General features: G+C 42.9%; 1 protein-coding gene and 1 long non-coding RNA gene across 8 annotated transcripts in view; one reads left to right on the plus strand and one right to left on the minus strand.

Annotated features, from left to right (window-relative positions):
- LOC137352557 (uncharacterized) overlaps positions 1–14,974 on the plus strand; it is a 175,338-nt gene that overhangs the window by 120,996 nt on the left and 39,368 nt on the right. The gene's annotated exons all lie outside the window — the stretch shown is intronic.
- iqch (IQ motif containing H) overlaps positions 1–14,974 on the minus strand; it is a 153,829-nt gene that overhangs the window by 76,966 nt on the left and 61,889 nt on the right. For 5 of the 6 annotated variants that reach the window (XM_068018154.1, XM_068018149.1, XM_068018150.1 and 2 more), the window contains one exon: positions 2,949–3,140. The exons of the other annotated variant lie outside the window; for it this stretch is intronic. In XM_068018154.1, coding sequence (XP_067874255.1) covers positions 2,949–3,140 — 192 coding nt within the window. The remainder of the gene's footprint in view (positions 1–2,948; positions 3,141–14,974) is intronic. 6 annotated transcript variants of the gene reach the window in all.

Genomic DNA, 14,974 nt, shown 5'->3' on the forward strand with positions numbered 1-14,974 from the left:
AGACTACAAAATACTGCAGTACAGAGGGATCTGGGTGTTCTTGTGCATGAAACACAAAAGGTTAGCTTGCAGGCGCAGCAAGTAATTAGGAAGGCAAATGGAATTTTGGCCTTTATTGCTAAGGGGTTAAAGTTTAGAAATAGGGAATAAAAGCAAAATACTGCGGATGCTGGAAATCTGAAACAAAAACAAGAAATGCTGGATTCACTCAGCAGGTCTGGCAGCATCTGTGGAAAGAGAAGCAGAGTTAACGTTTCGGGTCAGTGACCCTTCTTTGGAATAGGGAAGTCTTGTTACACTGTACGTGTGTTGGTGAGGCCACATCTGGAATACTGCGTCCAGTTTTGGTCCCCGTATTTAAAGAAGGATATACTAGCATTGGAGGCAGTTCAGAAAAGGTTCACTAGGCTGATTCCTGGGATGAAGGCATTGTCTCATCAAGAACTGCTAAATAGGTTAGGCCTTTATTCAGTGGAGTTTAGAAGAATGAGAGGTGATCTGATAGAAACATATAAGATTTTAAGTGGGCTTGACAGGGTAGATGTTGAGAAGATGTTTCCACTAGTGGGGGGATCTCAAACAAGGGGACATAGTTACAGAATAAGGGGGCACACATTTAAAACTGAGATGCGAAGGAATTTCTTCTCTGAGGGTGGTGAATCTCTGGAATTCTCTGCCTCAGAGAGTTGTGGAGGCTAGGTCACTAAATGTACTTAAGGAGGAGGTAGATAGATTTTTGAAATCTCGGGGAGTCCAGGGTTAGGCAGAGCAGGCCCGAAAGAGGAGTTGAGGCCTGGGACAGATCAGCCATGATCTTATTGAATGGCAGGGGAGGCTTGAGGGGCTGAATGGTCTACTCCTACTCCTATTTCTTATGTTCTTATATGAAAGACTTTTAATATATCATACATAGGGATCTGAAGTCCTCGTTCTTGCTCTCAGTGCTGAGTAACAGCAAGCAGTTTTGTGGGTATTTTTTATTCTGGTGCACATTAATGCTGGAGAATTTTAATTTAGAAAAAGTGGGACAGTAAACAGAAAGACAAAAAAACAAAACTCTGGATGGCAAGTTGCTTGGAGGCTATTTTCTTTCAAGTATTTGGAAGTAGCAAATAGCCCAGTTACTGATTTCTCTTCTAATTTTTTTCAATCTTGGTGATATCCTGCACTATAGACCCTGGTTTCTTCACTTAGGGTTTTGAATGAAAACAATTATAGCCAATGAGTGACATAACGACCTATTCGCTAGTAAAATAGGGCTGTGAAGGAGAATGATAGCACAGAATAAGGTTATGTAGCGTGAAGGAGCCACACATGCAGGTTACGTGGAAATATTTGTGCCCTTGAATATCACTACCTGCTAAAAACATCATCACTGAATGCAAACGAACATCAAATAGCTACTCCGGGTTTTGTAATTGAATGAATGTAGTAAATAATAGTCTCCTTTGCCTTAGGAAACCAGGCGGACTTTTGCTGAAGTCTGTTAACTTTTCTTTCATTAAAATTCTTACAATTTCAGAGGCAGAATTGAAACTTTGCTTCATATAATCACAAACAATCCAGTTTATATAGTGCAAATTACTCTAGGGCCTTCTTTAAGCTCTTGTACTACAGTGAAACCAGAGCGTAGTTTTTAACAATTAACTAATGCCATACAATCAAATTTAAGAGACAGTTTCTGGGACCAAGCATCTAAATCAGCAATGTTGAGCCATAATGGGAGGAAGAAATCTTGAACAGATAGATTTTCTACATCAGAAGAATGGGCTGAGGAGATTTGGGAGTACAATGCTAAAGAGAGTCAAAGCACCCATCTTAAGGAGCACCTTCTATGAAGAGAGGAACAGAGGAAATGTTTCAGGTTGATGACCTGACATCAGTCCTCGTGAAAAGTCATCAACCTAAAACGTTAACTTGGTTTCTCTCTTCACAGATGCTGCCAGACCTGCTCAGTGTTTCCAGCATTGTCGGTTCTTATTTCAGATTTCCACCATCCATGATATTTTGCTTTTGTATTCAAGAATATCTTGCTCTTTGAAAAGGTAACATGCAGGGGAGGGGAAGCGCACCCTTCCTGATATGAAAGTTAAGTTTCTGCATTTAGAAATGTGCAGGTTAACCAAGGAGAGAGCAAGCACAGATTTGTTAAAGGCAAATCACTTTGACAGATCTAGCAGCTGTTTGTTGAAGAAGTGATGGATTCAATAGGTAAAGTGAATGCAGGAGGTGTGTATATGGATTTTCAGGAGGCTGGTGACAAAAATTCAGAAATATGGTCTGAGGAACTTTAGCAGCATGGATAGAACATTTCTTGATACAGGAAACAAAGGATTACTTTAATGGATGTTGCTCAGAATCTACAAGATGCACTGCAGCAATGCACCAAGGCTACTCAGACAGCACCTTCCAAACCCACGACCTCTACCAACTAGAAGGACAAGGGCAGCAAATGCATGGGAACACCACCACCTGCAAGTTCCCCTCCAAGTCACATACCATCCTGACTTGGAACTATATCGCCGTTCCTTCACTGTCGCTGGGTCAAAATCCTGGGGGAACTCCCTTCCTAACAGCACTGTGGGTCTACCTACCCAAATGGGCTGCGGTGGTTCAAGAAGGCAGCTCACCACCACCTTCTCAAGGGCAATTAGGGATGGGCAATAAATGCTGGCATAGCCAGTGACGCCCACATCCCATGAATGAATAAAAAAATAAATACTCAGCAGGTCAGGCATCTGTGGAGAGAGAAGCACAGTTAACATTTCAGGTCTGTGACCTTTGATCAGAACCATTCTGATGATAGGTTACAGATTTGAAACGTTAACTCTGATTCTCTCTCCACAGATACTGCCAGACCTGCTAAGTATTTCCAGTACTTTCTGTTTTTATTTCAGATTTCCAACATCCACAGTATTTTGCTTTTATTGAAATCACAGTGTACATACCCAAATCCATTTCCTCTTCAGCCATGCTGTAGGACCAATTTGCCTAAATTCCTTTAGAATCTGCTGATAACATTTCAGGTGCGAGACATCAAAATACGCAGTACCTCTCCCACCAAATTCAACGTCCATTTTGAAGAGCCAAAGCTTAATTTCCAGGTTTTCAAGGATAAGCTGAATAAGGACTTCATGCATCTGCACAAATAGAGTTTTAACAGCATAAAGAACACATTAAGTTATTCTAAAGTGATTCTAAACACTTTTATGAGTGGCATGCTGACCATTTATATTTATGTTACAAGCAGGTGAGGAGGGGTCTCAAGGCTCCCCTCTTGTCCTTCCTCTTGTTTGACTGCAACAGTTTTCTTTGAAACAGAGGATATGCTTACCACTTCAGTGAGTGTTTTACCTTTTTGCCTTTGTTGTGATTATAAAAGAACCAATCAGACAAGTTTTCTTGAGTTTAAACAAGAAAGAGGTGAGTTTATTGTACTTGACCAAAAACCCGATCTAAATAATAAAATTATGCTACATTTTTCCTCACTCACACAAGAATCACACACACCAACAAATTACAGAATGGAGAAGAATAGTAGTTGGGATAGAGTTTGGATCAATAAAAAGGAATATACAGTCTGTGGTGTCTGGTAACTTTAGTGGTCTTCCGGTTGAAGTCATGGTCTTGAAGTTCTGGGTCGATAGTTGTTCTTGGAGATAATTGAGCAGAGGGTTTCCTTCCCGGGGTCTTTGTCTTGGATCTTGTTGCTGGCAGCCAGGCTTCGCATGCTGTACACAAGGTCTTCTGGAGAGAAAGAGAGTGAGCCACACAACCCTTCTGGCTTCTGCACAGATTGAGTCTCTCTGAAGCTTGTCTGTCTTGTCCAAGGGAAACTCGTAGCTTTTACAGAGATGGACAGTCACATGACTGTTTCAATGTACTCTCTGGTGCCTTCTAACGAGATTCAAGTTTAGGAATCTCAATCTCTCGCAGGCCTCATGCTGTCAATGTTTACTACTGGAGGGGTTCACCCTTTCAATGTAATGTCCCAGGATGGCTTTGAATGTCTTGCTAATGAAAGCAATCTAAGGTAGTTCAATCAATCGGTCAAGCCATTGTTTTGGGTGAAGGCTAATCAGACATGCATCTCCACTTTGATGCCTTGGAATGTGAAAGGTGTTCAAATGCAAATAGTGGCAGCCATTTGTAGCTGTGGCAAAATCAATGTAAAAGTTGAATATAATATTCCAGCTTTCCTTTTTTTTTTAAGTTTAATGTAGGTTTCCATTCGATGAATTCAAAATCCTCATTCAGCATATCACGTCTTCATGACAATGACAAATATTGAATCACCATACTTTATGGGCAGAAACAGAATAGAATTTTATCACGTGTTGTAGTTATTAGATGAACACGACAGATATCTTCACAGGCAAGGCAGACTGGATAACTCATGAGCGATAAATTTATAAGTTGTCATCAACGTTTCGTGTTTTATTAAGTAAAATGAATTCCCACACGTCCTCTGAAGACTTTAATTTTTTTCCAACTCCTTCCCCATTCTATGGCTGAGTGGCATGATGGAACTAGCTACCAGATATTGTTAAGAAAGAAATGTCACATGGGGTTGCAATTCTGAGGTTATGGTTAAGGAAGAGTACAGGAAGTTTTACCCTACATCTAACCCTGCTATACCTAACCTGGGAATTTTCAATTCAAATAATAGGTGCTCAAAATGGGAAAGTATAAGATAGGTTCCATTGGTCAATTGTGACTGTAATGATTTTAAGATGGGAAAAAAATGTAAATGATCACAGAACTAAGGGAGTTATTCGAAGAAAATCCTTTAAACACAGTGTGGTTAGAATGTAGAATTCTCTGCTACCAACTGGCTGAAGTAGAGACGGTCAATTCTTCTAAAAGGGAATGAGATAGTTGATGAAAAAAATGAGGCATATTAGAGTGTATGGGAACGAATAGGGGAGTGAGAATAGAAAAGTGGCTGGTGTGGAGAAAAACACTGACACAGACCTGATGGTATTGAATAGTTGGTTCGATACTGGAACATTCTATGTTTTTAATAGAAAATGGGTCCTTCATAGACAGACAAAGGCAGAGAAAGAATTTAAGAGACAGAATCACAGAATAATACAGTGCAGAAGAGGCCCTTCGGCCCATCGAGTCTGCACCGATGCATTAAAGATACCTGACCTGTCTACCTAATCCCATTTGCCAGCACTTGGCCCATAGCCTTGAATGTTATGACATGCCAAGTGCTCATCCAGGTACTTTTTAAAGGATGTGAAGCAACCCGCATCTACCACCCTCCCAGGCAGTGCATTCCAGACTGTCACCACCCTCTGGGTAAAAAATGTCTTCCTCAAATCCCCCTGAAACCTCCTGCCCCTCACCTTAAACTTGTGTCCCCTCGTAACTGACCCTTCAACTAAGGGCAACAGCTGCTCCCTATCCACTCTGTCCATGCCCCTCATAATCTTGTACACCTCGATCAGGTCACCCCTCAGTCTTCTCTGCTCCAGTGAAAACAACCAAAGCCTATCCAACCTCTCTTCATAGCTGAAATGTTCCATCCCAGGCAACATCCTGGTGAATCGCCTCTGCACCCCCTCCAGTGCAATCACATCCTTCCTATAATGTGGCGACCAGAATTGCACACAGTACTCCAGTTGTGGCCTTACCAAAGTTCTATGCAACTCTAACATGATTTCCCTGCTTTTGTAATCTATGCCTCGATTGATAAAGGCTAGTGTCCCATATGCCTTTTTCACCACCCTATTAACCTGCCCTTCTGCCTTCAGAGATCTATGGACAAACATGCCAAGGTCCCTTTGTTCCTCGGAACTTCCCAGTGTCAAGCTATTCATTGAATACTTCCGTGTCACATTACTCCTTCCAAAATGTATCACCTCACACTTTTCAGGGTTAAATTCCATCTGCCACTTTTCTGCCCATTTGATCATCCCGTCTATATCTTCCTGTAACCCAAGACACTCAACCTCACTGTTAACCACTCGGCCAATCTTTGTGTCATCCACGAACTTACTGCTCCTACCCCCCACATAGTCATCTATGTCGTTTATATAAATGACAAACAATAGGGGACCCAGCACAGATTCCTGTGGTATGCCACTGGACATTGGCTTCCAATCACTAAAACAGCTGTCGGTCATCACTCTCTGTCTCCTACAGCTAAGTCAATTTTGAATCCACCTTATCAAGTTACCCTGTATCCCATGTGCATTTGCATTCTTGATAAGTCTCCCATGTGGGACCTTGTCAAAGGCTTTGCTGAAATCCATGTAAACTACATCAACTGCACTACCCTCATCTACACACCTGGTCACATGCTCAAAAAATTCAATCAAATTTGTTAGGCATGACCTCCCTCTGACAGAGCCATGCTGACTATTCCTAATCAAATTTTGCCTCTACAAGTGGAGATAGATTCTCTCCTTCAGAATTTTCTCCAATAGTTTCCCTACCACTGACGTGAGACTCACTGGTCTATCGTTCCCTGGCTTATCTCTACAACCTTTCTTAAATAGACATGCAGATATCCTAGAAAGGAAGACATACAAAAAGCAAGAAAGGCAGAAAGTGTGAAATGCATTCTGAGAGTAAAATATTACTTAGAATTTACAGCATAGAAACAGGTCACTCAGCCCAACTAGTCTATGCTCTACATGAGTCTCCTCCCACCCCTCTTCATCTGATCCTATCAGCATAATTTTCTAAGCCTTTCTTCATCATGTGCTTAGTTAGCATTCGCTTAAATGCAACTATGCTATTTGTCTCAACTGCTCCATGTAGAAACAAATTCCAGATTCTTGCCCTCTTTAGGTAAAGACATTTTAAGTAGATGAGACAGACAAGCAAAGACACAAAGTGAAAGGCTATCAGAAAGAGAATTGTTGATAAATACAGATAGAGATGACAAGAGAAAGTGTGTGAGGCATACAGAGAGAGAGGGAAAAGATAGAGACAGATGAATGAGACAAAAACTGACAAGATTGTAAGAATTATTACATATAGCATTACATAGGACAGCACAGAAACAGGCCATTCGACCCAACGAGCCTGCGCCGACCATCGAGCACCCGTCCTAATTAATCCCATTTCCCCGCACTTGGCCCGTAGCCTTGTATGTTATGGCATTTCTAGTGTTCATCTAAATACTTCTTGAATGTCGTGAGTGTTCCTGCCTCTACCACCTCTTCAGGCAGTGTGTTCCAGATTCCAACCACCCTCTGGGTGAAAAAATTTCTCCTCAACTCCCCTCTAAACCTTCTGCCCCTTAACCTTAAATCTATGCCCCTAGTTATTGACCATTCTGCTAAGGGAAAAAGTTTCTTCCTATCTATCCTATCAATGCTCCTCATAATTTTGTAGACCTCAATCAGGTCCCCCCTCACCCTTCTCTGCTCCAAGGAAAACAACCCCAGCCTATCCAGTCTGTCTTCATAACTGAAATGCTCCAGCCCAGGCAACATCCTGGAGAATCTCTTCGGCACCCTCACCATTGCAATCACATCCTTCCTATAGTGTGGTGACCAGAACTGTACACAGTACTCCAGCTGTGGCCTAACCAGCGTTTTATACAGCTGCATCATAACCTCCTTACTCTTATATTCTATGCCTGGGCTAATAAAGGCAAGTATCCCAAATGCCTTCTTAACCACCTTATCTACCTCTGCTGCTGTCTTCAGTGATCTATGGACAAGCACACCAAGGTCCCTCTGACCCTCTGTACTCCCGAGGGTCCTACCATCCACTGTATATTCCATTGCCTTGTTAGACCTCCCAAAGTGCATCACCTCACACTTCTCAGGATTAAACTCCATTTGCCACTGCTCCGCCCATCTTACCAGCCCATCTATGTCGTCCTGTAGTCTAAGGCTTTCTTCCTCACTATTTACGACACCACCAATTTTCGTGTCTGCGAACTTACTGATCATACCTCCTATATTCACGTCTAAATCATTAATGTACACTACAAACAGTAAGGGTCCCAGCACTGATCCCTACGGTACCCCACTAGTCACAGGCCTCCATTCACAAAGACAACCCTCTACCATCACCCACTGCCTCCTTCCACTAAGCCAATTTTGAATCCAATTTGCCAAATTACCCTGGATCCCATGGGCTTTTACTTTCTTAACCAATCTCCCATCCGGGACCTTATCAAAAGCCTTACTGAAGTCCATGTAGACTACATCAACTGCTTTACCCTCACCTACACATCTAGTCACTGCCTTGAAAAATTAAATCAAATTTGTTAGACACGATCTCCCCCTGACAAAGCCATGCTGACTATCCCTGATTAATCCCTGCCTCTCCAAGTGGAGATTAATCCTGTCTCTCAGAATTTTTTCCAAACATTTCCCTACCACTGATGTTAGACTCACCGGCCTGTAATTACCTGGTTTATCCCTGCTACCCTCTTGAATAATGGTACCACATTCACTGTCCTCCAGTCCCCTGGTACCTCTCCTGTGGCCAGAGAGCCCCCGCTATCTCCTCCCTTGCCTCACATAGCAACCTGGGATACATCTCATCTGGGCCTGGGGATTTATCCACCTTTAAGCCTGCTAATACAGCCAATACCTCCTAATTTGATCAAGTATATCATAATCCCCCTCCCTGATCACCACACCTACATCATCCATCTCCATAGAGAACACAGATGAAAAGTAATCGTTCAAAACCTCCCCTATGTCCTCCGGCTCCACACACAGATTGCCTCTATGATCCCTAATGGGCCCCATTTTTTCCTTGGTTATCCTCTTGCCCCTAACATACTTATAAAATGCCTTGGGATTTTCCTTTATCTTGTTTGCCAGTGGATTTTTCATGCCCCCTCTTCGCTCTCCTAAATACTTCTTAAAGTACTCCCCTACACTTTCTATACTCCTCTAGGGCCTCCGCTGTTTTCAGCACTCTGAATCTTCCACACGCCTCCTTTTTTTTCCTTATCCAATCTTCTATATCCCTTGACATCCAGGGTTCCCTTGACCTGTTGGTCCTACTCTTCACCTGTACAGGAACATGCTGCACCTGAACCCTCACAATTTCCCCTCTAAATGACTCTCACTGGTCTGATGTAGACTTTCCTATAAGAAGCTGCTCCCAGTTCACTTTGGCCAGATCCTGTTTTATCATATTGAAATCTGCCTTCCCCCAATTCAGTACTTTTATTTCTGGTCCCTCTATGTCCTTTTCCATAACAACCTTAAATCTTAGAGTTATGGTCACTATCCCTGAAATGCTCCCCCATTGCCACTTCTACCATTTGTCCGGCTTCATTCCCTAGGATTAGGTCCAGTACTGCCCCTCCTCTTGTAGGACTCTTTACATGCCGACTCAAAAAGCTCTCCTGAATGCACTTGACGAATTCCACCCCCTTCAAGCTTTTTGCAGTAATACTATCCCCTCTAATATAGAGGAAGTTGAAATCCCCTACTATTATTACCCTATTATTTTTGCACCTCTCTGAGATTTGCCGACATATCTGCTCCTCTACTACTGCCTGACTGTTTGGAGGCCTGTAGTACACACCCAGCCAAGTGATTGCCCCCTTTTTGTTTTTAAGTTCTACCCACATGGCCTCATTACAGGAACTTTCTAGGATATCATCCCTCCTTACTGCAGTGATTGACTCCTTAATCAACAGTGCAATGCCACCTCCTCTTTTACCCCTCCCCTATCACGTCTGAAGATTCTATACCCTGCCAGTCCTGCCCTTCCCTCAACCATGTCTCAGCAATAATATCATATTCCCATATGTTAATCAACGCCCTCAATTCATCTGCCTTACTAGTAAGACTCCTTGCATTAAAATCGATACAATCCAGTCTTGCATTATTTGCCTGAGCCTTAACAGGTCTACATTTATTCTGACCTCTGGACTGACTTAACTTCACATTTATATTTGATTGTACAACACCCCCTACTGTGCTTCCATTCTGTATCCCATCCCCCTGTCAAATTTGTTTAAACCCCCACCCCCCCACCCCACAACAGCACTAGCAAACCTCCCAGCAAGGATGATGGTCCCATTCTAGTTCAGGTGCAACCCGTCCATCTTGTACAGATCCCACCTTCGCCAGAAACAGGCCCAGTGATTCAAGAATCTAAAGCCCTCCCTCCTGCACCATCTCCCCAACCATGCATTCATCTGCTCTAACCTCCTATTCATATACTCACTAGCCCGTGGCACTGAAAGAAACCCAGAGATTACAACCTTTGAGGTCCTACTTTTTAATCTGCTGCCGAGCTCTGTAAATTCTTTTTGCAGGACCTCATCCCTCTTTTTATCTATGTCATTGGTACCAACGTGGACCATGACTTCCGGCTGTGTACCCTCACCCTCCAGAATACTTTGTTGCCGCACAGTGATATCCAAGACCCTTGCACCAGGGAGGCAACATACCATCCTGGAATCACGTCTGCGACCACAGAAACGCCTATCTGTTCCTCTAACCATAGAATCCCCTATCACTATTGCCCTCTTGTCCCTTTTTCTCCATCCCAGCACAGCAGAGTCAGCCATGACATTCCGGTCATGACTCTAGGTGCATTCTCCAGAGGAACTCTCTCTCTCATCGGTACTCAGAACTGAATACTGGTTAGAAAGTGGGATGTTCTCTGGGGACTCCTGCACTATCTACCCTGACTTCTTTGTCCGTCCGGCAGCCACCCAGTCATCGCCCCCCCCCCAACTGTGCTTGCCTAGGCACCGGCTTGACTACCTCCTGAAACGTGCCATCCATGTAGTCCTCCACCTCGCAGATGTGCCACAGTGACTCCAGCCGCCGCTCGAGCTCTGAAACCTGAAGCTCAAGCTTCTGCAACTGGAGACACTTTCTCCAGACATGTTTGCCAAGGTCACATGGCACGTCCACGACTTCCCACATTGCACAGGAGGTACATTCCACTTGGCCAAGATGCCCCGCCATTACTTATTTTTACAATGAAAAAAAGACTTGCTTGTGTAATATCTTACCAGCTATTTACAATCAACTTTTATCCCCTGTACCTTTGAGGCTGAGAAAGAAAAAGACCAACGAGTACCTTCCACCGCCCCCAGCCAACGAAAATACCCACACTTAACTTACAGCCTCACTCCATGCAAACAGCACTAGTACCTATCTAGTATCTATCCTCGGGCTTTAATTTAAAAGGAACCTTTTTTTAAAACTCCAATCAATCACAGATATCCCCAGACAATAACAGCTGCCGCCCAACGACCAATCAGTGCACAGAATTTCAGTGATGTCATAGTTTTTTTTACACTAAATCCAAATAGGCTGCGTGCAGAAACAGTCAGAGAGTCCCCTGCCACAGTCCTCGACTTCAGGTTAGTGAAGGGCCTCGAGCCCCGCTCTTTCTTTTATAGGACTGATTCCACTCCCAACTCCTTCCAGTCCCCTTCCGCCGTCCCCGACTTCAGGTTAGTGAAGGGCCTCGAGCCTCGCTCTGTCTTTTATAGGTCTGATTCCACTCCCGACTCCTTCCAGTCCGCTGCCGCCGTCCCCGACTTCAGGTTAGTGTTAGTGTCCACATTATGTTCCTCCCAACCCTTCTCCCATCTTTCCTTATCTAAATCTATCATCGTAACCCTCTATTCCCTTCTCTCTCAGAAGATTACATCGTTTTTCCTTAAATGCGTCCATATTATTCGCTTCAACCACTCTCTGTGGTACCGAGTTCCACATTCTCACCACTCTTTGGGTAAAGAAGTTTCTTCTGAATTCCCAATTGGATTTCTTGGTGAATATCCTATATTGATTGCCTCTAGTGGGTGACAAGCAGAGTGGCAGCTAAAGAAACAAAGGAATAGAGAATTTGTTTGTGCCTGTGTGCAATACTATAGACAACCACCTGGTTCAAAAAAAGGTGCTCCAAAAAAATAAGTGCAGAGATACGTTTCACATCTGGTTTGAGCTACAGTATAGCAAGATTTCACATTAACAAAGACAGCAAATGTGCTCAGATACAATATGTAAATTAACCGAGTTAATAGACAAAAGATGTTTTACTCTGTACCAAAATCAGAAATGCTCCATTTTTCTCAGTTGAAATTTAAATGTGATTTAAATGCAAGATTTTTTTAACATCTGTACGTCGAGGAAGTTCAACAGAATTCCATAGAGCCATAGAAAAGTTATGACACAGAAGGAGGCCATTCAGCCCATCGTGTCTGCGCCGGCTGAGAAAACTAGCCTCCCAATCTAATACCACCTTCCAGCACCTGGTCTGTAGGTTACAGCACATCAAGTGCATGTCCAGGTACCTTTTAAAAGAGTTGTGGGTTTCGGCCTCCACAACTGGTCCGGGCAGTGTATTCCAGACATCCACTACCCTCTGGGTGAAAAAGATTTTGCTCAAGTCTCCTCTAATCCTTCTACCAATCACCTTAAATCTGTGCCCTGATTTGATTGACCTTTCCACTAGGGGACACAGGTCCTTCTTGTCCACTCTATCTAGGCCCCGCATAATTTTGTACACCTCAATTAAGTCACCCTTCAACCTCCTCTGTTCAAAGGAAAACAACCCTAGCCTATCCAATCTTTCCTCATAGCTGGCAACATTCGTGTAAATTTCATCTGTACTCTCTCCAGAGCAATGATGTCCTTCCTGTAATGTGGTGGCCAGAAATATCCGCAATACTCCAGCTGTGGCCTAACCAGCATTTTAAGCAGTTCCAGCATTACGTCCCTGCTTTTGTATTCTACAAGTCGGCCAATAAAGGAAAGTATTCCATATGCCTTCTTCACCACTTTATCTACCTGACCTACTCTATTCAGGGACCTGTGGACATGCACTCCAAGGTCTCTCACTTCTACCCCTCTCAATATCCTCCCGTTTATTGTGTATTCCCTTGCTTTGTTTGTCCTCCCCAAATGCATTATCTCACACTTCTCCGGATTGAATTCCATTTGCCACTTTTCTGCCCACTCAACCAAACCATTGATATCATTCCGGAGTCTACAGCTATCCTCTTCACTATCAACTAAATGGCCAATTTTTGTGTCATCTGCAAATTTCCCAATCATGTCTCCCACATTTAAGTCCAAATCATTAATATATACCACAAGCAGCAAGGGACCCAACACTGAAGCCCTGTGGAATGCACTGGAAACCGCTTCCATTCGCAAAAACATCCGTCAACCACTACCCTTTGTTTCCTGTCACTGAGCCAATTTTGGATCCAGCTTGTCACATTCCACTGTATCCCATGGGCTTTTATTTTTCTGACCAGTCTGCCCTGTGGGACCTTGTTAAATACCTTACTAAAATCCATGTAGACAACATCCACTGCACTCCCTCATCAATCCTCCTCGTTACTTCCTCAAAATATTCAATTAAATTAGTAAGATACGACCTTCCCTTAACAAATCCATGCCAACTATTCCTGATTAATCCGTGCCTTTCTAAATGGCAGTTTGTCCTATCTCTAAGAATTGATTCTAATAATTTGCCCACCACCAAGGTCAGACTGACCGGCCTATAATTATTTGGCCTATGCCTTGCCCCTTTTTTAAACAATGGTGCAACGTTCATAGACCTCCAATCCTCTGGTACCTTGTGAGGATTTGAAGATGCTCCTCAGAGCATCCGCTATTTCCTCTCTGGCTTCCTTTAACAACCTGGGATACAAACCATCCGGCCCTGGTGATTTATCCAATTTCAAGGATGTCAGACCCTCTAGTACTTCCTCTCTCATTATGCTTATCATATTTAATATTTCACACTCCTCCTCTTACTACAATGCCTGCATCATCCCTGTCCTTTGTGAAGACAGAGACAAAAAAATCATTAAGAACCCTGCCCACATCTTCTGCATCCATGCATAGGTTCCCTTGTACATCTCTCATAAGCCCTACCCTTTCCTTAGTTATTCTCTGGTTCTTAATGTACTAATAAAACATATTTGGGTCTTCCTTGATTTTACCTGCCAATAATTTTTCATGTCCTCTCATTGCTTTCCTAATTTCCTTTTTTACTTCACCTCTGCACTTTCTATATTCCTCTAGGCTTTCTAAAGTATTAAGTGTTTTGTGACTGGCATAAGCTTTCTTTTTCTGCTTTAACTTACCCTGTATGCTTCTAGATAACCCGGGGGCTCTAGATTTGGCAGTACCACCCTTTAGCTTGTCGGGACATGTCTACACTGTGCCTGTAGAATCTCGCTTTTGAATGCCTCGCACTGGTTTGCCACTGATTTTCCTTCAAATAGCTGTATCCAGTCTACTTTCGCCAGATCGCCTCTCAGCTTTGTAAAATTTGTCTTCCCCCAATTTAGAACTTTTACTCCTGTTTTATCTTTGTCCTTTTGCATGATTATGCTAAAACTTACTGTATTATGGTCACTAATTCCAAAATATGCACTCACTGCTACTTCATCCACTTGTCTAGCTTCATTACCGAAGACTAAATCTAGAATTGTGCCCCCTCTCATTGGGCTTGTCACGTGCTGGCTAAAAAAGTTCTCTTGAATGCAGTTCAAAAATGTTGTGCCCTCTGTGCCCTTCACGCTGTTTGTGTCCCAGTTGATATAAGGCATGTTGAAATTCCCAACTACTATTGCCCTATTGTTTTTGCACTCAGAAATTTGCCTACATATTTGTTATTCTATCTCCCTCTCACTATTTGGGGGTCTACAGTACACTCCTAGCTGCCCCTTTTTTATTTCTGAGCTCAACCCATATTGGTCTCATTTGATGATTCATTTAGCATATCTTCCCTCTTCATAGATGCCAATGATTCCTTAAACAATAATGCTACAACTCGTTTTTCATCCCCCTCTCTATCCCGCCTGAAAACTCGATATCCAGAGATGTTTAAGCTGCCATTTTTGACCCTCTTTAAACCAAATTTCTATGATAGCAATGATATCATGTCACCATATGTCTATCTGTGCCCTCAGCTCATTGGCTTTATTTGCTATACTCCTTGCATTTAAATAAATACCTTTTAACACTGCCAAATTCCTGTGCTGCACAATTTT

Source organism: Heterodontus francisci, chromosome 38 (assembly GCF_036365525.1).
Source record: "Heterodontus francisci isolate sHetFra1 chromosome 38, sHetFra1.hap1, whole genome shotgun sequence".
NCBI lineage: Eukaryota > Metazoa > Chordata > Chondrichthyes > Heterodontiformes > Heterodontidae > Heterodontus > Heterodontus francisci.